This window comes from Cydia pomonella, chromosome 15, assembly GCF_033807575.1.
Source record: "Cydia pomonella isolate Wapato2018A chromosome 15, ilCydPomo1, whole genome shotgun sequence".
Classification (NCBI taxonomy): Eukaryota; Metazoa; Arthropoda; class Insecta; order Lepidoptera; family Tortricidae; genus Cydia; species Cydia pomonella.
This window is the reverse complement of record NC_084717.1, coordinates 18,473,431-18,500,132: the sequence shown is the minus strand read 5'-3', so window position 1 is coordinate 18,500,132 and position 26,702 is coordinate 18,473,431. Positions and strand designations below refer to the sequence as shown.

The 26,702-nt window shown below is 38.1% G+C and overlaps 1 protein-coding gene across 1 annotated transcript; it reads left to right on the top strand.

Annotated features, from left to right (window-relative positions):
• Positions 1–438: 438 nt before the first annotated feature.
• Positions 439–25,847, top strand: LOC133525556 (ecdysteroid-regulated 16 kDa protein-like). The gene is made up of 4 exons (XM_061861854.1): positions 439–601; positions 17,584–17,697; positions 23,044–23,162; positions 24,118–25,847. The coding sequence occupies exons 1-4, from the start codon at positions 535–537 to the stop codon at positions 24,253–24,255; spliced, it is 438 nt and encodes a 145-aa protein (XP_061717838.1). The 5' UTR covers positions 439–534; the 3' UTR covers positions 24,256–25,847.
• Positions 25,848–26,702: the final 855 nt, after the last annotated feature.

Here is a 26,702-nt window from a genome sequence, read left to right as displayed (position 1 = left end):
CAGTGTCAATCCGAGAGTTGTGACGTTATCAGAATCTTCAATGACGTTTCAAGTTTGGTCACGTGACGTGTGCGAAAAGATATTTTAAATTCAATATTTACAAAAATATGGTCATTACAGGTCCCCTAAAAGTAGTTTAACATGTTCTTATAATCCAAAAGAATTTATTGGGATACAATTCTGCCCTAAGATTTGTAGATGGAAACAACCCTATTACGGCATTTTTGCGTTAACGGCATGAAATGTACGGGCCCTGTATATAAGTATGCCTTTTAGTTATTATTGTCCTACACTATTTCTCGAAATCTAGGGTCTGTGTAAAAAAAAATGAACATGTATAAAAAAACATCCGATAAAGGGCCACTGAACCTTCCATCGCCGATACTCTTTGACCTGCGTGTGAGCATTGTTATAAGCTGCATAAAGGTCGCACACACGGCACGTCTAGCCAGTAGCCAGCCAGTCCGTCACACACGCGCGAGTCGACCACACGCTAGCGCGCGATTAAAAAATAAAATTAAAAACAAAACCGCCATGTTGCTTGTCGTATCTCTTGCGGTCTTGTTGGCCAGTGTTCAAGCCAAATTTTACACGGATTGTGGTGAGTTTTTTAAAGTGTTTGTTCCGTAATTGTCTGGAAGGAAATTAAAGTTTATGTGAGCGAGAATCAGATTGTGCCTTATGAGTAACATGATCTCTACATATAATTGCGTTTTACTTCAGCATGTCAAGCATAATTACCACTAGGTAACTAATACGTTGTTAGAAAAATGTGAAAAACTGCATTTAATACGAATACGTAGGTATATATACGTATGGAAACGTTACTTACACACTTAGGTATTACCAAAGTGCATGATTCACACTATAATTAGTGTGAGGTTTAATACCTACATTACCTACAATTTATAAATTGCAAACTCCTTTCCTCAAAATAAATATAATCTCGCTACTCAGGTCAAACTTTGTATGGCAACTAAGATTATATTTCTATTCCATCTCGTTTTTTGTTTCAAACCCTCACTATACTCCAACTTCCAAAAAACTCGGCACTCGCAGTAAGTAAACTTTCTCAATCTTGCAATGCAGCGTAATATCGCAATGTATAAATAAATAAGCAGCTATTTAGAACCACGTATATAATAATTATGAGTATCGACTAGAGTAAAAACAGCTTTATTGGGGTTTTCAGAATAAATAGTACCCATTTTGCCTTAATTTTCCTTAGTTTTCCATACATAATTTATTCGTCAGTTTTGTAACGGCCCGTACAACATGTATGGTAAACTGCGTTTCAAAACTGATATTTAAAAGTGAGACATTTTTTTTATTGTTTAAATCGATTGTGCTCGTGATTCTGAGTAAAAATAACCCAATTTTTTTTTAGATTTTCAAAAAAAAGTACAAAGTACACTTTTTTTCTGAAAATGCCCTTATACTCGTAATATATAGGTACTGACCCATCTCGCATAATAAACGCCAAATGATAGTGAAAAAAACTAGAAACTACAGGAGTTTTTATAGTTTAAATCATGTATAATATTATATTATAAATAAGAACATTTATTTCCTTATCGCATTAACTTTATACTTGATACCTACTTTCATTAATTAGTAGGTGAAGTTTAAAATTTTCAACACATCCTTATTCCTCACGCAATGAGTTCAATATGTATACACTCAACCAATTTGATTCGTAGACATTTATAGAACTATGTCATAATGAATTAATTTGTTTACGCATTTTACGACAGTTCTTATTGAATGATGTATATTCACGTCCGCACTTCCGTAGAGTACTTTCATATACACATGTTTAGCAAATATTACGAAAGATGGCGCTGTACCGTGAGCGGCGATTTCTACATCGCGCTATTGAAATGTTTATAGGGATTATATAAGGGTTTGGGATCATTTTACATAAATATTATCTTTATTTGTTGGTAGTTTAGTTACAGATAATCCATTAATTCATTGGATAAGAGCGTCCTTTTTAAACGACTTAGGAGAAATTACATTACATACAATATATGTCATGTATCTGGTAGTCAAAAGGGTTCTATAGTTAGGAAACAAATTGGTTAACTGTAATGTAAGCATCTGTAAGTTATACGTAATGTTCTCTGTCAGGTATGAATCCATTTGTTACAAGAATAGGTAAGAGAAACGGCCCAATCCCAATGCTTGACAGCGAATGTCCAATACCATCTATTGGTCCTTCTGTGTAATGACGTATAGTATAAACAACCCATGACTTGAAAGCCTTTAGCGCTAACAACATAGACACTTTTAAGACAATAATTGATGATTAATCAGAAGTGATGATGCAACACCCATTACCCAGCCAGTGTTAGGTAGACCTAGATATATACGGGTAAACGCTGAATACAGAATTATGCTGTTTAAATTTTCGGACTTTACCCAAAAGGCTCGGATAATACTAGTTATACCAGGTTAAACTTGTTCTTTTCTTATCTACATGCTTATTATGCTTATCCAGTTTCATGCGTGCCTACTTAACGGCATAGAGTAAAAATCTAAGATCCATACTCAATGATGGAGTACCTATTGGAATTTGTTAGAGAAATGGTCCGGTCAATGAACTTGCTCGAAGTTTATCACTTAAGGTAGGTACCTAATCAAATTAAACTAAGTAAATAACAGTTATTTTACTGCAAAACAATGATTACAGTGCGCGTTCACGGGTATCAATATCAGCACTAGAGGTTAAACAACAACTTGTAAACAAACAAATATTTTTTGAACACCTCAATAATTTAGAATGTAATTTCGAGTGCCATCCAAATTGTCATATTTATAAATAACAAACGAGCGAGATGCATAGAAAGTAAGTTACGTTGATGTAAGCGTATATGTCGGTGTTGACACTGTCAGTAATGTCTGTCAGTGTCGTGGTAAGGGTACAGTTTGACACTTTAAAATCTTTGCAGCTTACACGAAAACTAACGAAAACTAGCGAAACATCCGGTCCAAGCCTGCTGCAAGTTCGGCCTCAAAATTAGTGTCAAAAAGACGGAGGTGATGTCTTTGGGCTCATATGGTCACGAGACACTAGCTGTACAGCTTGGTGAGGACATGCTGAAGCAGGTCAGCAAATTCCGTTAACTGGGGAGCACTATAACATCGAATTGTGACGTTGACGCTGAGATCAGCAGCAGGATCGGTGCTGCAGCTGCAGCGTTTGGGAAACAGCGCACGATTAAAAACTGGCCACCAAAATTTCAGCGTACATGGCAATCGTGCTGCCAAACCTTTTATACTCTTCCGGAACGTGGTGCGTGTACCTTCATCACATTCGTACCTTAGACCGGTTCCACCTCAAATGCTTGCGTAAGATGATGGTCTGATCGAGTACGAAATACCGAAGTTCTACGACGAGCCAAGGTCGGTAGAATAGAGGCTTACCTAATGCGTCGACAGCTTCGGTGGTGCGGTCACGTATCACGTATAGCGGAGGAGAGTGGCGAAGCGCATCTTTTATGCTGAACTAGAGGAGGGTAAGCGGAAAGTTGGCGGACAACTCCCCCGATACAAAGATGTTCAGAAACGACACATGAAAAGATGCCACATTGAGCCCTCTCAGTGGAAAAGTTTGGCAGCACATCGTCCTGAGTGGCGCAGGCTGGTGCAGGGCAATGTGCGCGATTTCGAGGAGCAACGTAAAGCTGAACTCGACGCTAAAAGCGACGAACTGAAAACACGCCAGCCTGCGTCCATTCACTACCACTACGTAGCTGGTGTCCTCACGTGCCCTCAATGTGCACGGGGGTTCACCTCGAAGATCGGCTACGTCAGCCATCTTCGGGCGCATGAGTGCCCAGTTAACTAGGAGTCGAAGTGGTCGCCATGGTTGAAATCGGTCACGGTCGAAGCGCTACGTAGTATAGTAGCCGATAACATGGATTTTCCGGTGTGTAGCGGAACTGCTTCGTAGAGGCAAAACGACAACGTGTCGTGATTAGCGCTGAATGGTTTGAATTAAAAAAAATTTAAAAAGCGCATGTTATTTTTGGTTTTCTATTAGCACATGGAATTACTCTTCTTCCTCGTGTTGTCCCGGTATTTTTGCCACGGATCATGGGAGCCTGGGGTCCGCTTGACAACTAATCCCCAGAATTGGCGTAGGCATTAGTTTTTACGAAAGCGACTGCCATCTGACCTTCCAACCCAGAGGGTAAACTAGGCCTTATTAGGATTAGTCCGGTTTTGCTCACGATGTTTTCCTTCATCGAAAAGCGACTGGTAAATATCAATGATATTTCGTACATAAGTTCCTAAAAACTCATTGGTAAGAGCCGGGGTTTGAACCCGCGAGCTCCGGATTGAAAGTCGCACGCTCTTACCGCTAGGCCACCATCAGCGCTTTTTTTGACATATGGAGTTACTAATTGCTATTTATATATAATTTGTTTATTATCTACTTGTAACTAAACTGAAACAAGCAGTCAAAAACCCGGCCAAGTGCGAGTTGGACTCGCGTTGCAAGGGTTCCGTACATCACACGATTTTTCTCTGCATCTCTGCAAACTGTAAACCTCACGATGGACTTCGTATAACTAAAAAAAACCGGCCAAATGCGAGTCGGACTCGCACAGGAAGGGTTCCGTACCATTATCTATAAAAACCGTTTTTATACTGACCCCGCCCGACGTTGCTTAACTTCGGTGATTGGATGAGAACCTCGAGATTGGAAAGAAATATTTATTTTATTCTGTTTTTAGTATTGGTTGCTATAGCGGCAACAGAAATACATAATTTGTAGAAATTTCAACTGGCTATCACGGTTCATGAGATACAGCCTGGTGACAGACGGACGGACGGACAGCGGAGTCTCAGTAATATGGTCCCGTTTGATCCTTTGGGTACGGAACCCTAAAAACCGACTACATAAAAAATCCGCGCCACGTACCTATATCAAGCGTCGCCCGACTATATCAAGTACCTACTACAAGACGAGAGCATCGGGTCACGAGCAGGGCGCCTTGTAAGTTGCCCCGTTAATATAAGGGGGCCTTTGGTGCCCAGGACTTTACGTCGGGCTTCGCTCGCCTCTTTGTATAAGTATAAGGACGCCGTAAGCGCCTGACACTGGTCTGCGCGCAGCGCGTCTCATGCGTCAGGCTTATCAGTTGAAGGGTCAAGGGCGCTTCAAGCGCTGCAGGCGAGGGCGCCCCAGGACAGGAGTGCTCGCAGCGGGCTTAGTTCAACTTTGTAGCATGAGGGCGCCGCGCCCGAGAAGTAGATGTAATATACGCCAGCGGCCACTGGTTATAAGACAATATCATAATTAAAACATGCTACGTATACCTATATTAAATGTACACAAAACCATAATACTTATTTTGCTTTACCAAAATCGGATTACGCACGTAGTATCTATGGTATAGGAACCCGACTACGACGATTACGAATTCAAAATCTACTTTCCCTGCGAAATCCTTATTTTAGTTGATCAATCAGGTGCATGCAAGCAATCCCAAATCTTATACCTTTAAACGAGCAATTCTTGTATTATATATGTATATATATTTCTGTGATCTCGGAAACGGCTCTAACGATTTCGCTGAAATTTGGTATATGGGGGTTTTTGGGGGTATACAATCTATCTAGGTTAGTCTTATGTTTGGGAAAACGCGTGTTTTCGAGTTTTCATGCGTTTTTCTTTCGACGCAGAATATGGTCGCTAATTTCGTGTTGCCGGCCACTGTCCGTCTGGTCCAGCGGGTTAAGACGCGGACTGCTAGACGAGTGTTACGGGTTCGAATCTCGCCCGGTGACTAACTTTTGTTTTTTTTTTATATGTTCAAGTTTATATATTTTTTTTTATTTTTTATTGTTTTAGACAAGTTTAATTTAGTACAAAAATGTAGTTAAGATTATCACTGATAGACCACCATATTACAATAAATAGTTATAACCGAGCAAAGCTCGGTCGCCCAGGTACTGGCAATTTATTTGTAAAATTGTGTCAAAAATTGTTCAATGACGTTATTTATTGAGCTACAATAAAGACGTTTCGAATGACACCTCATTTGTCAAATTATAATTAGTACCAATTTTAGAGAGAAAGCGAGAGAGAGAGAGAGAGAGAGAGAGAGAAGATAATAGCCAACGTAGCGACGTTCATAAAAGTTTTTTAATATGCCTATAGTAAACACCCCTATAATGGAACAGACACCAGTAATGGAATGGTATAGACAAATCCTGTAAAACAAGTATTTACCATCAGTTTTTAATCGCTGGCAACATTTTACCATAAACAAGAGCCAAAGAGCTGCTTAAGTTTAATTTTTCATTGATATTTGTTATTTTGAAAATGAATGTCGCCATACATTCCATGACTGAAGCAAAAAAACACAGTTTTAATTGGTTAATAATACTGAAACTGAAACATTAAATGCATAGAAAACATAAAAGACGAATTGGACATTCAACTTTTAAAGCGTAAAGCGGTAGAAGTTTTACAGGCGTCGGTAAAATATCAAAACCCTCCAAATTTTCTCTTAAATTTTCCATGATTGGTGCCGTTAACATACTTGAAAATAAGTTTTTATAAAAAAAAATTGATACAAGCTTTTATGCCTGTACTTTTCTTTCCACAGGCGACTATAAATACTCATCGAGAGAGGTTGCGTTGTTTTATCACAAAAGTCTAATCACCACTTCCTGTCTCCATCATCAGTACAGCTCGATTATCTTAGAAGTTTTTGAGGAAACAGATAAAGACATACTGCTTTTGCTTTGCTGCTGCTGTAGTCGGTTAAAACATAAAAAACAAGATACTTACTTTGTTAAGTCATCATCGCGAACTCACAATGGTTTTAAGTGCCATAGACGTTAAAGGCGCTTAGGTCCTTTGAGCCGATCATCGCTATATTTATTTTTCTATTTTCTTTATTTAGAAACAAACAGTCTCTTATATTGATATTTTTTTACAATATAGGGTAATAGACTTATAGACCTACAGTTTCCTTAAATATAGTATGAAAACCATATAACCTAAATATATATAATTACTAAACTACACCTGAAATTCTAAGTTGCCAAATTGAAGTTACAAATAATGCTCGTACATCCTAACAAAAATAAAAGCAAAGATGAAGTACATTGCAATAACACTAATAACAAACAATAATTGTAATTAAAGTTAACTATCTAATTTAAGTCCATTACTTAATACATTTCAATGTAAGTTGTTTGAAACTACCGAACTTTTCACTGAAAATATCTACATTTTGAAACTTATCATCATACATCCTGCATGCTCTTCTAATGAAACCGTTTCTCGCATATGCGGTTCGACTACGAGGAATATAAAAGAGGTTCTTCTTTCTACATGCTCGCTCACAACGACGGGGTACTCTAAATGAAACATTTTAATAACTCAGGGGCGTCGATGATGTTGTTAATGACTTTATAGAGAATTATAATATATTTAACAATTTCCAAACAGAATAACCACAGGGAAGTTCTATGCAACTATCAAACTTGCTCACAAAATTTCACCAACGTCGGTAACATCTTCGATTCTTCGCAGCGGCAATTAGTGTAACTCGTAACTTAAGTTTTTTTTCTTAAGTCCGATTGACCCTTAACTGATTTCTAATAGGTTTTCTTGTGATCTTTAGATAACGAACTATTTTGTGTATTTTTAATTCTAGGCCCAGTATTTTCAGAAATAAGGGGGGGGGGGAGGGGAATGGTCAGTTTTTGCCTATATACTTGAATAACTTCGAAGCTAATTATTTTAAAATTAAAAAAATATATTTTTGAAATTCTCATAATAAGCCCTTTCATTGGACGTATAACACGATATACTTTGCAAAACTTTTTTTTTTATTTTATTTTATTCATTATTGGGAAACAAACAGCGAAAAATAATACATATGTTTAAACAAATATAGAATACACACAAGCCATAACAGTTTCCACTTATAGAATAATAACATTCTTTGCTGCTCAAACCAGACTTATACAATTTGGTTTCACTTCTATGAAATTGTAAAGTAGGTTTAGGTAAGATTATTAAACTTTAACAACAGAAAAGAAAGAATACCTTGCTTATACTAAATTTACATGCAGCTCATTATCTTAGAGAATACAAATCATTAGATTTAATATTTACTACTTTTTTTTATTACTGTTATTTATTTATTTATGTTCTTAATTGCAGAAACAAACTTAGGTAAGGTAGAATTAAATATATCAATATCAGAGTACTTATCATTATAGCTTTTGCATGCTCTTACGAGAAATCTGTTCTTCGCGTACACAGTTCGGTTGGAAGGTATTGAGAATAAGTTAAAGGAACGCGTTCGACGGTCTGGACATCGAAAGAATATGTCCGAAAGCAGATTAGGTGAGTCAATCGATCCGTTAAGGATTTTAAATAAAACCACTTGGTCCCTAACATCGCGACGAACTTGAAGGGTTTCTAGACGGTTGTGGTCAAAAGTTTTGAATTTGTATTTCATAAACTTGATAAATTTATTTTGGATCCTTTCAATTGAGTTAATGTGAATAGCAAAATGAGGAGACCATACCGTAGAAGCATATTCCAAGTGGGATCTAACGAAGGCGTTGTATAAAAGAATGAAAGTGTTTGGATTTTTAAAATCCTTACTTTGTCGAAATATAAATCCGAGCATTTTGTATGCTTTCTGAACAATTTTATTTACATGGGTAGTTAATTGCAAGTCATTGTCGATGTATACGCCGAGATTTAAGAACTTTTAAGTTACATGTCCGTCTTTGGGTCACAGATTTGTTTACATATGTGTACCAAATTTCAATCAAATTGGTCCAGTAGTTTCGGAGCAAATAGGCTGTGACCTGGGGGCCTACCGCGAAAACCGAAATTCGTCAATTGCGGGCATTTTTCTCTGTCACTCTAATTACGTCTTAGTAAGAGTAAAAGAGAAAGATCCCCGCAATTTGCGGATATCGTTTTTCGCGGTAAGCCCCCTGGCTGTGACAGACGCACGAGTGATCCTATAAGGGTTCCGTTTTTTCCTTTTGAGGTACGGAACCCTAAAAAGAGCTAAAATACCTACGAATAACATGTTTTTATACTAGGTATTATGAATGAAAGTCACCGTAAAATATATAACGGTTTTCGAACATAAAAATACAGGCCATTATATATTAATCATGATTGAAGATAACTTAACGAGAGCCGGAAAAGCTTAACTTGTTTGCCTATCTCACAGGTTTATCTAAAAAATTACAATATCATCATTAAATCCGCATTACGATACATTTTAGAAAATATTTTGAAATGTAAAATAAAAATAAATAAATAAATATTATAGGACATTATTACACAAATTGACTAAGTCCCACAGTAAGCTCAATAAGGCTTGTATTGTAGGTACCTAGACAACGATATCTATACATATAATAAAGCTGAAGGGGGTCGAAAGTCTGTAAATGGAAGATATTCGAAAAAAAGTAGGCTGGGGATACTAAGAATCGTTAACAGAACACGTTCCAACAGTTTTTAGAATTTTTGTCTGTTTGTCTGTTTCTCTGTTTGTCTGTTTATTTGACCTCGCATCACGTGAAAACGGCTGAACGGATTTTGATGCAAACTTTACTAATCTGTCGAGAAAATGCCCGGCCAAGTTATAGGCTATAAAAATTCAACCCCTAGAATGGGGGGTAGCCACTACACTCGATTGAGTTAAGTTTGCACCTGAATCTTATGGCGCTACTTAGGAAGGAGGTGCAAACTTTTGTGCTACGAGTATCGAGTACCCTGCTAAACTAACAGATATGGTGCTGAAATTAAGCCACCGAGGAAGGATTTTGCCAAATTAATTCTAAAGTTAGAAGAGGGGGGCACGGATATTAATTCAATTTCAATTGTGTTGATGTAATAATACAACGAAATTAAACGACAGTAAATTAATTGCCATACATTGCAGAGTGCCATCTTTTGGGAAACTGAGTAAAAATTTAGTAATCAAGTAAACTAATAATTTTTAAGAAAAAAAAACCGACTTCAATGAGGTAGACCGGTGAAAAAAACGATTATTGTTGATTTTTGATTTCATACAATTAAATTAAAAAGACAGCGTCCCACGCCTAATTATGTAGAAAAGGAGGTAACATGTTTTTTTTTGTCACTGCACCCACCTTGACACATTTCAGATTTGCCCTATGGTTGACTGGTAAGATACCCGCAATAGGGTATTCGACTGTATTTAAGATAAATTATTTCACACCATGCATGAAATAAAGCACCAGATAATTATTAAAAAAACTACATAGGATAGAAATATAAAAATGTGTTTTGAAAACCTAACTACTTGACAAAGATGCACAGAGAACAAATTGCCAAACGTGAACTATGCATCTTTGAAGAGTTCCATTCTGTTCATCATGAACAGTTCCACTTCATCAAATGTCCCTTCTACAAATGTAAATACTTGATTTGTTGATGAAAATACAAAAATCACTATATGTATGCCTTTCACATTTGAAGAGTTCCCTCGATTCCTCATGGACCCCATCGTCAGAACTCGAACTAGACAAAAATTTGTCTTGAAAATCTAATTTACTTAACAAACACAGCGAAGAGGACAAATCGCCAAACGTGTACTGTGTATCGTTGAAGAGTTCCATTCTGACCATCATCAGCAGTTCCACTTCATCAAATGTCACTTTTTTAAATGTAAATGCTAGATTTGTTAAAGAAAATACAAAAATCAATATATGTATGACTTTCATATTTGAAGAGTTCCCTCGATTCTCCTCCTTTTGAAATCTTGAAGTCGGTTAAAAATGAGTTTACTTACATAGTTAAGTAGTGGCAAAATCAACACACATATCAACACGCGTATAACTGCATAATTATTTAAAAAAATATTTTCTCCGTCATTTTATCGTATCCATATTCATACGTATCGCCTCTTTTAAGCACTTAATAATGGCTACGAAGGTGGGTACTATGAAAAAAATAATTCTCTGATGTTTGCGGTGTAAATGTCATACGATTTGGGACTCGCATTTTATACGCGTTAAAATGCCATAAGAACTAAAATCTGAAAATGCCTTCGCGAAAAAAAGCGAACCTTTCACGAAAGTCTCACAACGCATTGACGTTACGAAACTATAGCGACGATCGTGATTTTAGGCGTAGCCACAACTACCAGAGACGTTATGCAGGATCGTTCCATCCATTGAAAACCTCATTCGTAGCGTGTACGAAGACCTGAGCCATTCTTGGGTTTGTGAGAGATCCATACTCACGCCCATAGAGGAACGGTCCGTGCTCACGCAGATAAATGAGCAGGCGGAAATCGAAGGTGAACATGCAGTATATAATTCCATTAACACTGTCTTGGATGAAGGCAATGTCACAACATAACTAAGGAACTCTACTGGGTGGTAGAGTTCCTTAGTTCCTTAGCTCATTGAGTGCTTCAGGACTCCCAGCACACACATTAACCCCGAAAGTTGGAGTTACAATCATGCTTCTTCGGAATTTGTCGCCTCCGAAGTTATGCAACGGAACCCAGCTAAAAGTATTGCAGCTGCAGCGTAACCTCATTGAGGTGCAGATCCTGATGGGGTGCGGCGCCGCAGAAGTCGTGCTCATCCCGCGTATCCCCCTCATCCTGAGCAATTTCCCGTTCCACTTCAAGCGCCTACAGTTCTCCGTGAGCATCTGCTTCGCCATGAACATCAACAAGTCGCTGAGGCAGACGCTGCGCGCCGCTGGCGTGGACCTGTGCACGGGCTGCTTCTCGCACGGGCAGCTCTACGTGGCGTGCTCGCGCGTTACCAGCTGCACGGAGCTATTCGTGCTGATGCCCGCCGGGGAGACTCGCAATGTGGTGTACAAATAAATATTGTAAAATGTCAATGTTATGTAAATATACTATTACATATAATTATATCTACAGTTACATACTAATTATTAGGTATGTAACTGTAGATATAATTATAAGTAAACAAAATGTAAATACTCGGCCTCAAGTTTTTGATATCTACGAGTATTCTCCTTTCCTCTAATCCTACTTCTAACTAATAGGTACCTATTACACCTAAATTCGATAGTGTTCGGAAGTATGGATTTCTATGGGTATATTTCTTACCTTTTCATGCTTAGACTGATTGGTCTGGAGCACCGATTTGGATGATATTTTCCATGGACATGATTTGGATAGGTACAGTCAAGGACGTAAAAAAAAATACAAAAGTGGAACTGTATTGTCCGATATATATCTACTACTCTATGTCGTTTAAATCACGTAAAAAATTTGAATAAGGACGAATTTGAAAAAAATAAGAATTGATTTTGGAGTGTAGTTTTATTAAGTGGGTGAATCAACTTTTTTTGTTTTGTTATCCTGTCCCGTTGTCCAAGGGACAACAGTGGCACAGTTTGTTTGAAGAGACGTTGTATGCCGTTCTATTAACATGCTTAGTAGGGGGCCCATTATGGACATTGGTTATAACGACCACAAAAACGCAAGTTTAATTCATTTAAGTACCATAAAATCAGTATTTCAATGAACTTTTGTCCCCTGGACAACTAATCGTAACCATGGCAACGAGTGACGCTAAAAAGTTGATTCTCCCAAGTGGTACCTAATTGTAAAATATTTTATCTAGACTACAGTCCTCTATCGTATCCATCTGTCAACTTTACTTCAAGCTCCACCTCCAGGGGAGAGGCAGAAAAATTAGCGGTAAATGACCCGGTTACTGACACAGACCGAATAACACGCGGGCGGAGCCGCGGGCACAGCTAGTATATAATATATATAAATATAAATACTTAAATACACAGAAAACACCCATGACTCGGAAAGAAATATCCGTGTTCATCACACAAGTATATGCTCTTACTAGCATTCGAACCCAGGACCATCAGCGTCATAGACAGGGTCACTACCCACTACTCCCACTAGGCCAGACCGGTCGTCAAACATGAAGATAAAATTAAATCATTTCCTTTTTAATACCACGTCGGTGGCAAACAATCATATGACTCGCCTGATGGTAAGCAGTTACCGTAGCCTATGAACGCCTGCAACTCCAGAGGTGTTGCCGATGATGTTTGTCAACTAAATGTCAATACACTACTATATAAACCCTGTATATCTTAAATAAATCAGTTAGCATCGAACCGAGCTCCTTCGTATCAATAACATAACTACCCCGAATTTACGTTCTCATTTTAAATTTAAATTCTGAAATATCCTGAACATTTATATGCACATTTAAGGTGCAGTAGTTTCAGAGAGCGGAGGTTTTGAAAAGCTTTTTATGGTTCCGTAACCAAAGGGTCAAACGGGACCCTATTACTGAGACTCCGCTGTGTGTCCGTCCGTCCGTCCGTCTGTCACCAGGCTGTATCTCATGAGCCGTGATAGATAGCCAGTTGAAATTTCTACAGATTATGTATTTCTGTTGCCGCTATAACAACAAATACTAAAAACAGAATAAAATAAATATTTCTTTCCAATCTCAAGGTTCTCATCCAATCACCGAAGTTAAGCAACGTCGGGCGGGGTCAGTACTTGGATGGCCGTTTTTATAGATACCCTACCTGAACCCTACCTACCTGTACGGAACCCTTCCTGTGCGAGTCCGACTCGCATTTGGCCGGTTTTTTAGTTATACGAAGTCCATTGTGAGGTTTACAGTTTGCAGAGATGCAGAGAAAATCGTGTGATGTACGGAACCCTTGCAACGCGAGTCCAACTCGCACTTGGCCGGGTTTTTGACTGCTTGTTTCAGTTTAGTTAGAAGTAGATATAAACAAATTATATATAAATAGCAATTAATAATTCCATATGTCAAAAAAAGCGCTGATGGAAGCCTAGCGGTAAGAGCGTGCGACTTTCAATCCGAAGCTCGCGGGTTCAAACCCCGTGATGAGTTTTTAGGAACTGTTGTATGGGAGTACCCCTTAAATATTTATTTTATTCTGTTTTTAGTATTTGTTGTTATAGCGGCAACAGAAATACACCATCTGTGAAATTTTCAACTGTTTAGCTATCACGATTCATGAGATACAGCCTGGTGACAGACGGACGGACGGACGGACGGACAGCGGAGTCTCAGTAATAGGGTCCCGTTTTACCCTTTGGGTACGGAACCCTAAAAAATGAGATTCCGACTGCCCTGACCTAGTGGCACAGATAGTGAGGCTCTCTGTGTCTTTCCTATCCAAGCAGGAACTTAGGCCTAGACACCATAACCTTCTTGCAGTTCCAGCAACGCGTACTGTAGCACACCTGAAATCTCCACTCATTCGCGCTCTAATATTTCTGAACGCGCTTCTGTCATGGCCCCCTGAAAGTGATTCGTTTGCAAGTCGATGGGCAAGTGTCTGTAATATCTGTCTGAAGTATTGTGAGGTGATGTATTGTAGTATTTTATAAAACTGTTGTTGTAAAGTGTTGTGTACCGTAGCGTATCAGTTGTCTCTAAATTGTACAGCGATTTGGTTTAGACTGTCAGGCTGTATGAATTTTGTTTGAATAAATAAAATAACAAATATCATGTATCAGGCGGGTCAATGTACGAAAATATATCTGGAAAGTGTCTCTGTAGTAAATATCAAAATGATACTTATTACTACAAATAATCATTGTGATACCTACATAAGTAGGTAAGTGAGATAGTTATACTGTGTACAAAAACGAACTAGGTATGTATGTAAAGTCGGCGGCACTCCCTAACTTTGTTCCGTTTAATTCGGTGTATAGTTTAGACTGACTAGTTCGCCGTTGAAATATCCCTTTCTTATAACTACTTACATATTTACAATCGGGCGGGTTCGACAGGATGCCCATTGTCAAGTTAAATTCGATCACAATGTACGACGGACGATCCATTCACTACGCATACGGTTTCACTACGGCGTAATGTGAATTCGATACAGCATGAACTAGGTAAACTTTGCTATGGAAGGTGGAGGTAAGAAATAAAATCTCCATGTACCAAAAAGTGTCCGTCAAAAAACCTAAATAGGTGGCGCTACAATACCTAGAATATTTGAAAAAAAAATCAATTCATAGACAGCGCATTTCACTCCGTCAATAAGGCCCCAGTTCTTAGCTACTCTAGCGCTACTCTGGAGAGATTTGGAACTATTATTTATAACTGCCATAGCTAAGGATAGGGCAGAGTGACGCTCTTTTGTGTCAGAGGCCAAGATCCTATTTGGGTCACTGAGCCAGTGAAGTACTGCCAGCTATGCACTTTTGCAACATTTCTGCCTATGGAGATTATATTCCTTACCTCCACCTTCCATAAACTTTGGTTTCTAGTTCCGTCGAATTCTGACGTTTCCTGGTACTGCCAGACAAAAAATACTCCTTTAGTGGTGAGAATTACCAGGCTAAATAAAAGGTGTTTTCCTATTGGAAATACATTTTCACATAATTATTTTTATTTACAAGCATAATAATGCTTTATTCATTAAAACAAAGATAGTTTAATTTTAAAGTGGACATGAGAAAATGTCATTCCTAGAGTGAAAAATAATTGTTACAGGTATCATTCTAATGACTTTCTTATATCATAAACCTTTGGGTTAAAATTATATTTTTTATGCTTTGTACTACCTCGTCTTAGCTTTATGAAATAAATATTTTATACCGTCCAGCGAAAAATAAACACAGTGTTGAAGTTTCGTAAAAAGCAGACGCAGTTCAGTTCAATTTTTAGATCTTATGGCATCTGTCCATTGGAACAACTTTGCCAGCGTCAAGGTTGCGGGATGCAGAAGTTCGGTTGCAGGTCTTGATCCAGTCCTTGTAGAATGCTTGATTGGTTGAGAGAATCTAAACTTCTTTATAGGGATCAAGAAAGCAAAAATAAATACATAAAAAGGGGGAGGCAGCTCTACATATCCCAATAGACAGAAATGAGCCAGCTGCCAATTTTTTTTGACGCAGTTGTCACTAGAGCTTGTCACTGTCAGCTGTCAAATATCGCCTCAAACAAATTACAGAACTTTTTACGTCATGAGGTCACGACTCATGTCATACTTGAACGTGCGAATGTGTTTCTCAGTGAAATATTTACTTGATATAAAAATAATGGACAATAATGCGTATACCTAGTAAAAATAATGTATACTATCCCTGAAACGTCAAATTATGACAGCTGTCAGAATTCCACGGAACTAAAAATCAGAGTTTAGGTACGTATAGGGAGCGTGCATGAACTGTAGGAGGCAGCACAGGAGCCGTCAGATTTTTGGCGCGAGGCGTAAATGTGATGTTTTTTGTTCCGATGTAGCCCACAAGATGGCAGAACCTACTATGCACAAGAAAGCACGTGACGTGTAAATGTGCATGTTTATGGTTCCGATTCAGACCACAAGATGGCAGACCCTCCAACGCGCACGGTCCCTATAATAAATACCTACAACATAGGCGACCTAGAGTCCGTCTATGTCAATTCTGCACCAACCTTTACGTGTCAAAGTGTGGAGTTCACAATAAACGTCTAATTTAATTTTTATATAACTTTGATGTATAAGATGATATTTCCTCACTTCGTCAAAGGTGTATTGTATGTGTATTTTTAATGCTGAATATATCCTATAACACAATATCTCACAAACATGACATTTGGAACTTATTGAATGAATAAATAACATGTCTGACCTTTCTCTCCGTTACATTGAGCTGTCAATGGTCCCATAATTCCACAATGACCTCTGGCAGGGCCCGGAATAGTTGGATTTCTAGACTGTCGTTCTGTCTAGGCGTTCTATTTTTCCTAGCTGAAACTAAGTCATAGTTTATTTCTGACTAACTACTTCTTAATTGGGATTTGGGATACTTGCAGTTTTGCCGTTTATCAGTAGCAAGGCATCCACAGAACTAAATTTTCAGCGGCTTGCCTAATTTCCACAGAAAGTACCACTTTTCCACTGCGTATTACCACCGGCTTGTCTATTTTGAGCCCATAAGGATAAGGATCGTATGCAACAGGTTTCGGAGAAAAGTGAGCCAAAAAAAGTACGTACCGAGTAGGTATGGGGTATGTAGAGGAACAGCTCGCGGTTTGACCGAACGTACATGCAGTATCCAATAGGTACCTAAATAATCATTGAAATTATGTGGCATTATTTATGTAGGTACATTGTAAATAACATGTGGTTTGATAATGTCACATATTAAATTACTGTCACATAATATGTTATAAGAAGTTTAAACCATAGATTAAGAATGTGGTCAATTTCATCCCTCTGTCTCATCACTTTACCTAAGCTTTCGAAACTCCTTGGCTCCCTGGATATCCTTAACTTAAAAAAAAAAAAATTTTTTGCTTTATCTTTGAGCATTCATTAAGGGGCCTAATATTTTACATTAACTTACACTAATATTTTACAATTAAATGGTGCCACACTTTAACGTTTGCAGGATGCGCTCCTTTTTTTAAACAAGAAAAATATCAAAAATAAACAACTTTATAACTAACTTAAACTTAACTTTAATTATCTTACCGCGTACATGCCTACTTTGCTCCCCAGTGGGTAATTGCTCTCCAACATTTTTGATAATGAAATAATCGCTTTGTTTCCAGGTTCGACGTTTGGGTCCGTGGCGAAAGTAGGTGTGAGCGGGTGCGACGACTCGGCCAAGGAGTGCATCCTCAAAAGAAACACCAATGCCACCATCACTATAGATTTCACACCAAGTAAGTAGACAGCAGATTATTGTACTCGTTCTCTGTAGGCATGTTATGGTCGCGCATCAGCTGCATCGTCACGATAAGGGGCCCGATTCTAATTTACACATTTCAATAGTTTTGCTATGACCTTGAAGATCGCTGACGCTGATTAGTGCATGCAAAATGAAGCGAAAGCCATGCGCAAAATATCAAAACCATAACAAATTGTTACAACAGAATTGAGCTCAGGCTCAAGTACGAAAGAGGACTCTCCTCTTTTTGTCGCGGTGTGTTTATCTATGCGTAGTAAACTACAATTAATAATATAATAGGTATTCCATGAATTAATTTATCCAATTTGCCTACGTTTCACGATTCATTTTGATTTTTTAAAGGGCTGTCAAAAATAGTCTGTGTATCGTTTACATTAAATGTGGCAAAATCTGTGGCAATACGTATCAATCGTAAGGCGAATTGGTGTGATCATTATTATAGTTAAAAGTTATTAATAACTTTGCAATCTTTGCATGGCATCTACAATGACAAAATACGGCTTAAATAACCGTTCTCTGCGCTTGTCTTGTAGCAAACCATAAAACTGCAGTATAAAAATGACTTCGAGCATAAAGCTCCAATGCTGTTATTAGTAAGGGTCTACAACAATGCCTTTATAATATCGTTATTAATAGATACTTACTAATAATTAAATTGCAGGATTACTTTGCTAGTTTCATTGTAGCCAAAAAGAATTTGAAATAGAGGCGGATTGTCAAAGATAACTTTGTTGCAACAGTAAATTTACTGCCATCTTTCAACACAAGATTAAAACTTTTAGAACGCCATTTGACGTTGATCCTTATCCTTTCACCGATGTGTTTAATTTGTTAAATATTAAAAATTAGCGCCATCTAATCGATCAAAGGTAAAGGTAGCGGCGCCATCTTAACGGGCATAACCCAGTGTGGCGCCATCGCTCGAAACGATGCCGCCACACTTTGGGTTATGCCCGTTAAGATGGCGCCGCTTTTTGATATTTAATATTTAACACATATCAGTGAAGTGATAGAGTAATATATAGTGAAGTGATAGAGTATCAAAGTCAAATGGCGTTCTAAAAGTTTAAGCAAGGCATTAGACCACTACACAACTGGCCGGCTGAGTAATGCGCTGCGATGTTATATTACAGCTATTAGCATGAGCGGATGCCGTAATAAGTAATAACCGCGTAACGTCGCTCCACAGTGCGTTTGGCTCAAATTGAAGACAAGAACATTGCTAGTTCTCGTCAAACTGGAGTTTTCTTAGCCGAATGAAGCTTATTTGTGTAGTTTACTTTTTCTGCATGTTTTCATTTAGTACTCACGGTCCATGTCAGACGTTAACGTTTATTTACGAAACGGATGTTTACACATAACTTATGACTAAGGTCGGGTTTTAAAGTATGTATAGTATAGAACAATTAAGGAAAATATCAACAACGGAAAATTTCACCTAGTTATTTATGCATAAAGTTGAATATAAATACTGAATTATGCCGACACACGGAAGTGAGTCCTAAGAACCCGTCGCCAAAACGCCGCTCTCATACAATTTAAGTTACGCTCTCATTTTAAAACATGCTAAAATGACAAGGGCATATACATTTAAGTAACAAATGCTGCATATACTTAAGGTCCGACCGAGATCTCGGTCTCGGTCTCGGTCTCGGCATTCTCGGCCAAAAATCGGGCCGAGATCTCGGTCTCGGCTCTCGGCCAAAATGGGCCGAGATTCTTGCCGAGACCGAGAATGAGCAATGAGTTATCATTGGTGAACTTGAATTTTCCGCGCACGATCCCCGGGGTCTAAGCCACTCGTTGGTTGCATCGCCCGGTTGGTGTGACGTTTTTAGTGATTTAAATTGGTTTCATAGCCACATTTTAAGCCAATTACTTATCAAATACTAAGTGTTGGGATCGGATAGGCGCGGTTGCAAGTAATGACTTGTTCATTTGTTTTTTTTTTCGTTTTATGGTAGTTGTTATTGATGAATAAATAGGTGTATATTGTTATCGGGATGTAACTTAGATTAACTTGTTGTGAGTGGAAGATGACACTGGATATTTTGATACTAAATATATTTGTGTCAAAGGGAAAAAGCAAAGCAGTAGGTAAGTACAAAACGACACCTGTGGCGGATATTTTGGGTTACAATATAGAACTCTTTATTTTGATTATTGTTATTTTACCTCTTTTTGTGCACATCCGTACTGAAAAACCGGCCAAGTGCGTGTCGGACCACGCATAATGGAAGGTTCCGTACCTTCATATAATACAAAAAAGCCGTACAAGCAAAAGAGCGTATGTTAGTGGCACTTTTGTCGTTTTAATAAGAAGATCAGTTTTTTTATAACTCTTCCATATTCAAAATAATTTTCCTGAAAAATTATTTGCTTATTTAGATTTTTTTTAATGGTTTTGCTCTCCCGGTTCAAAAGTTAGAGGGGATCACACAATTTTTTTTAAATCGAATATTGTCAAAAGTATTTATTTAATAAAAAAAACGTTTTAGTAACCTTTCTGTATTTTTAAAGACCTATCTAATGATGAGCCACATGATTTTTTTTTACTTTTTGTTACATTTATACGGAGTATATATTTTACATTTTTATTTTTCGAAACTAAGAAGCGACTTACATAATACATCTACACCTACGTTCCAACTTTGGTTATAAAATATACCGTATAGTTTTTGAGTAAAATGGCTGCGACATACGCACAGACCTTACGTAACTACAAGGGTTAGATTTTTGCCATTATGGCTACAGAACCCTAAAAATACTGTTTAATAGCGCTAGGAATTGATTATGATAACTTTTTTCTGATAAATCGTCGAATTTCGATTATAAAAACAATTTTAGTGCACAATTCGTATTTTTTGTCTTTTTTATAAATTCTCGGTCTCGGTCTCGGTCTCGGCCGAGAATCCCATTGAATCTCGGTCTCGGTCTCGGTCTCGGCCGAGACAAAAAAAGCGTTCTCGGTCGGACCTTACATATACTTAGCGTTGTTGTTTGATATTTAACTTAACCAAACGATTAAAAACTTTGACATATCAATATCATTTCGAACATCGATCGTCCGAGATAGTACTTGCGTTTAGTTCTAAATGCATAAACTCATACTAAATACTAATCAACATGTAAAAAAGTCCTAAGGCAATTTTTTTTATTATCTTCGAAATGCACCCTTAAAATTAAAGGAATTTAAACAATCCCGCCCGTCCAGGATATAACTTTTTGTTGCAAAAAATTGTAATACAAAGAAAACAGGCCGAGTAGAAAACGTAGTATGTAAAACTTGTATTTACTCCGTACTCACATTATTTTCTTTGTTCCGTAACACGTACATACGTAATCAATACAAAGTTAATGTGTACAGTCATTCACTGATCAGGCACGCCGACAGGGTGATGCAGCCGTGATTGATTCATTAACTATCTTTGTCTTTTGTGTTTTGTTGTCTTTATGTAAGAATGTGTCTCGTCTGATCTTTGGTCGACATAATGGTACTAGTAACTATAATTGGCAATAAGATTGTTATGGTAACCAGACAGACCTAAACAGGTACTGCGAGAAAATATAGCATAACTTGTCGACCAAATTTTGTAAAATAAATACAATGCATTTATTTCAGACAAACATGGTCCATATTTTGTTAGTACTTACATCTTAAAAAAATAAGCTAAACCCTAAACCTAACAACAAGCAGCTTACATAATTTACACATGGCATTATAGGTAGTTCGTTTTTTTAACATTAGAATGAAGATACGCGATATTGATGTGTCTTTTTATTTATTTATTTATTCGTATGGCAAAAATACAATCGTTCATTCATATGCGTACACTGCTGTAACAAATATACCTAGGTACCTCCTAGGTATATTTATTACAGCAGTACCTAGGTACCTCCGGACCGATACGACCTTCAAACCTTCAAGAAAAGAGCGTACTCCCATCTTAAAGGCCATCAACGCACTTGCAACCCATCTGGTGTTGCAGGTGTCCATGAGCGGCGGTAATCGCTTACCATCAGGTGATCCGTCTGCTCGTTTGCCTCGTCTGCCATAAAAAAAAACCTCCGAGGTATATTTATTACAGCAGTGTACGCCCAATTGGTGGATCCATTGGGTGAAGTTGTTGTCTAAGGTGAACAAGTCACTGCCGGGTTGCCCTGGTATTTGGGCATTCGCGGATAATATGGTCCATGCTCTGCGCCGCAGCTCCGCATTCGCATGCTGGCGACTCTCTCCAGCCACATCTGTGTAGGAACTCTCGACATCCACCCCAACCGGTTCGCAATCGATTTAACTGGCACCAACTTCGTAGTGAGAAACCTGCAGGTTTTTCTGTAGGGTTGATGTTTGTCCCTAGGCTGGTAGGCAAGTTCTCATTCCATTCTTGGGTCCATCTCTCATTAATGTTGAAGGGGGTGTTTAAGAGTATTGAGGCAGTCTTATGTGGCGGTTGACGTGATTTCAGCCGGTTGGGTGGAGGGTTCTTGAACTCATCGTAGGCGGGTAGATTTGGTTTGGCCAGAATCTTCTGAGCTTCCCGAGTCAGAGCATGTTGCCTTCTTAAGTGCGGAGGAGCTATCTGGCTCAGCACAGGTAGCCACTTTAGCGGAATGCTCTTGATGGTTCCCGTTATACATCTCATAGCTTGTCTCAATTGCACATCCTCCCGATGCACATGCGCACTGTTGAGCCACACCGGCGCGCAGTGCTCTGCTGTTGAATAGACTAAGCTGAGGCAGGTGGTTCGAAGGACATCAGCATTTGCTCCCCAGGTAGTACCCGATAGCTGTCTTTTTATTATAAAATCTATTTTGAAAAATAATCCAAATATGTATGTAACAATTATAAATCATATACGATTTTTTAAATAATTTTGCTTTCATAAGTGATATAAACTATTTTACAAAAGCGGTTTTCGATAATTTTCAATAAAAAAACGAACTATAATGTACGTAAGTCATGTATATTTAAAGAAAATGTCAGTAATTTCAGAATATTATTTATTGGAATGCTACACAATCCTTCGTCCCTTTATTGATGTAAATTATGTTTTATTGTATTCAGAAACATATTTTTCTTGCATCTTTCCATCATCTTTCACAATCTTTTTCTGTCATACTTACTATTTGTTTTAAAATCGTTTATAATTGGTGACATTAGTTGACTTTCACCGTCTGTTGTCAAAAAAGTCCACATGCCAGTTAAATAAATTAGTAGGTAGGTACGACTGAATATGCGCAACATGGCAAAGGTCTAACCAAATCTTGTCGGGTGTCATTGATAATTATCATTAACGTGTGTAATCTTCAATTCCAGCGATAGCAGCGAAAGAGATAACCACAGAAGTCCACGGGGTCATCATGAACCTCCCCGTGCCGTTCCCTCTGCCGCAGCCCGACGCCTGCAAGGGCAGTGGACTAACCTGCCCACTCAAGGTAACTAAGACGGTGTCATTTGAAGAAAGAGATAATCACAGAAGTTCACGGGGTCATCATGAACCTCCCCGTACCGTTCCCTCTGCCGCAGCCCGACGCCTGCAAGGGCAGCAGACTGACCTGCCCACTCAAGGTAACTAAGACGGTCTCATTTGAAGAAAGAGATAATCACAGAAGTTCACCGGGTCATCACGAACCTCCCCGTGCCGTTCCCTCTGCCGCAGCCCGACGCCTGCAAGGGCAGCGGACTGACCTGCCCAATCAAGGTAAATATGACTGTCTCATTTGAAGAAATATTGATGGTTATCAATCAGGATCGGATGATATGTGACAATCGAAGAGCCTAAGAGAATTGGCTGACACTCAGACGAATGTTATGTACAGACAGCAATACCATTCGCTTAGCACCTTTGAATACCAAGTTCTATGAAGGGGGGTCACTTTTCGCTGCAGCCGACTGTACCTACTTACACTAGATATGCTATAGCGAGTATGGAACTAATATGGAGTGCTAACTTATTCTTAACTTTATAATCAAGAAATAAGTTTCTTTTTTTCAACCTCAATCCTAAAAGGAATTCGTTAAAACAAAAACACGTTTACATTAGCATTCACGCGTAATTATCGACATTGAAGTGTTAAACTATTATTTGTATTGTTATTTAAGGACGCTAAACAAGAAAAATCTCGCACAATGACCCGCCTGTTTTTATATCTGTCGCACGCGTGTAATTGTAAAGTTGTCCCGCCCATAATGCCGGCAGACAATGTTAAAGTGCGCGCGGGACAACAATATAATTATGCGCATGCGATATAGAGAGAAACTGCATCGGCACTTACCATCAGGTGAGATTGTGGTCAAATGCTTACCTTTTCCTAATAAAAAAAACAGGCAGGTCAACGAACGAAATTCCTCGTTCTTAACGTCCTATACTAAGTTATCTTCTTTTTACAGGCCGGTGAACTAGCCAACTACGTGACGTCATTGCCAGTCCTCAAGTCGTACCCCAAGGTCAAGGTCGATGTCAAGTGGGAGCTCAAGACGGACAGCGGAGACCTGGTCTGCATCATGATCCCGGCCAAGATCAATTAAGTACGATAATACGTCTTACTACGAAAGGAAGTTCTTCGGATTGTTATTATTTGCAAACAAAACGCGAGGTCATATTTATTACAGTTTTGTTCCCATTTTTTCCTGCCCCACGTGTCCGCCGACATATGGTGGGGAACAGATGAATGATTCATATGAATGCTCATGGGCGTAGGCAGGTACAGGCTGGGGGGGGCAGCCGTTCAGTGTTAGTCAGCCGTTAAAGTCAGGTCGTTCAGTGACAGATCCAGGCGGCTTTGTATTTGGTTGGTTAAACAATAAATGTTATAACTACTCAAAAATGTACAAATTGTTTGTTTACTTTTATTAAAATACCTAAAAATACAGAGTATATATTTGGCCCCATCGTTAAACAATAATAATGTGACGTTTAAGATTTTGTATACACATATTTATACTATGTAGTTATACTTCACTGTTGTCTTAGCCGAACAATAAATCGCAAATAAGAACCACATTAATTTTGTGGTTATTATGTAATAAGTTTTAAACTTTTGACGCCAATAATTCCATTGTGCGTTTCGTTTTTAGGAATATTTCCACTTCCAAGGAGGGAATATCATTGGAAATATTACTAGGCGCAGAACTTCACTATTTGTTAGTAAGATGTTAAAACAACTTAAGTCCTTAAAGGTATATATTTGATTGGCAGAGACAGATGATATTTAAGTTTTGAATGTTTGAGGGAAAAGTATTAAGAAAATTAATATAAATTGTAAAAACTTCTGATCGAACTACGTTTCGAATCCGAATTGCGAGCCGACATTTACGAAATTGTGAAAAATCTACTATTTTCCAAATGTTTATCCCAGACACTTAAATAATTTAGGGGATATAGGGCGTCCGCTAGCGTGCGCGGGTGCACGGAGGGAGCGCACGCACGCGGGTGCTATTGTAGGTAAATCCGTCGCTCGCGTCCGCGTCAGTTAGCGTTGCTCATACTATGTTTTGTTAACCGTCACCCGCTCCGTGCAACCGCGCCCGCTAGCGAACGGCCTAAAACAGTTTATGTATAAGTTACTAGTGTTAGACCAAGATAAGTCTGCAACGATTTGGATAGTGCAAGTGTTATTTTAAACTTCAAAGTTCTATAAAATTATGACGTATAAATAACACTGCGTGCGCTATCAAAATCGTTGCAGACTTGTCTTGGTCTAACACTATAGCAATCGCTCATATTTTATTTTTTTCCCTTATTTATTTGTATCACGTTTTACCCTCTGAGTATGTTTTATTTATTTTTAATACGTGGTTAATTTTATACGATAACTATAATTTTGTTTTATCATTTGCTATGCTTTTTCAATTGGTCACAAGTCATGTTTCTAACGTATTATATGTGCTTTGAGATCTTGCCTGACATAGTTAAGGAAATGAATCTGAAGTAAAATAACTAACTATTCTTGTATACTTCATGCATTGACCAAAGTTTTTGTGATAATTATTAATTAACATGTAGTTTCAATAATAGTTATGTTTTATATTAGAATAGCAAAGCAACATCACAATTACTTAATTATTATTGAAACCACAAATGTAACGTGTAAAAACGAATAAAACTGATGATAATAAAATTGCGTTTTATTTAAAGCATTGGCATATAAAAATAATTATCAAATCACCTCATAAATTAACATATATTATATTATGTTACATATACTTAAAGACGTCGTCCATGCTAAGTCGCCCGCCAAGTTTTATGTGAAGTATGATGGAAAGTAAGAACGCTAAGCACAAATAATTCCGTACATTTACCCATTAGTTCCCATCTCTTTCGCACACGAGTAATTATTATTGCTCTCTCGCCCATGATACCGGCGGTCGATGCCACTGTGCGAGCGGAACAGCAATATACTTGTGGGCATGCGATGGAGATAGCAATAGACGTGGCAATGTACGAAATTCGTTGTGTCCTTACTTTATACAATTAGGGTTGCCTACCTCCCGGCAAAGAGAATTTGAAATAGAGGTTGTCAACGTAAACTTTATAGCCACAGTAAATTTACTACCATCTTTCGAAAAATTATTAAATGGCGTTCTAAAAGTTTTAATCATGTGTCGAAAGGTGGGAGTAAATTTACTGTGGCTACAAAGATTTTGACAATCCAACACTATTTCAAATTCTCTTTGGTCCCGGGATATACGGGACAGTCACCGTATTTAAGTATCGCGTCCCGTATATTCACCTCTACCGTTTTTGTCCCGTATTTCAATACTGTTGTAGAATAAGTACATAATCATCTGTATGTAACCAGGTTGTACACGTGATGTCACATATCAGCTCCGAATCATTCTGGCAACCCTATCCTCGTAAGGCCCACCATACAAAGTTTCCCTATTTTTAATTTGAACCTTGTTGTATAGTAGATTAGGGTTACTTTCGTGTGTTTTAGAAGACAATGAAACAAAAGAAATTATACTTTATGTGG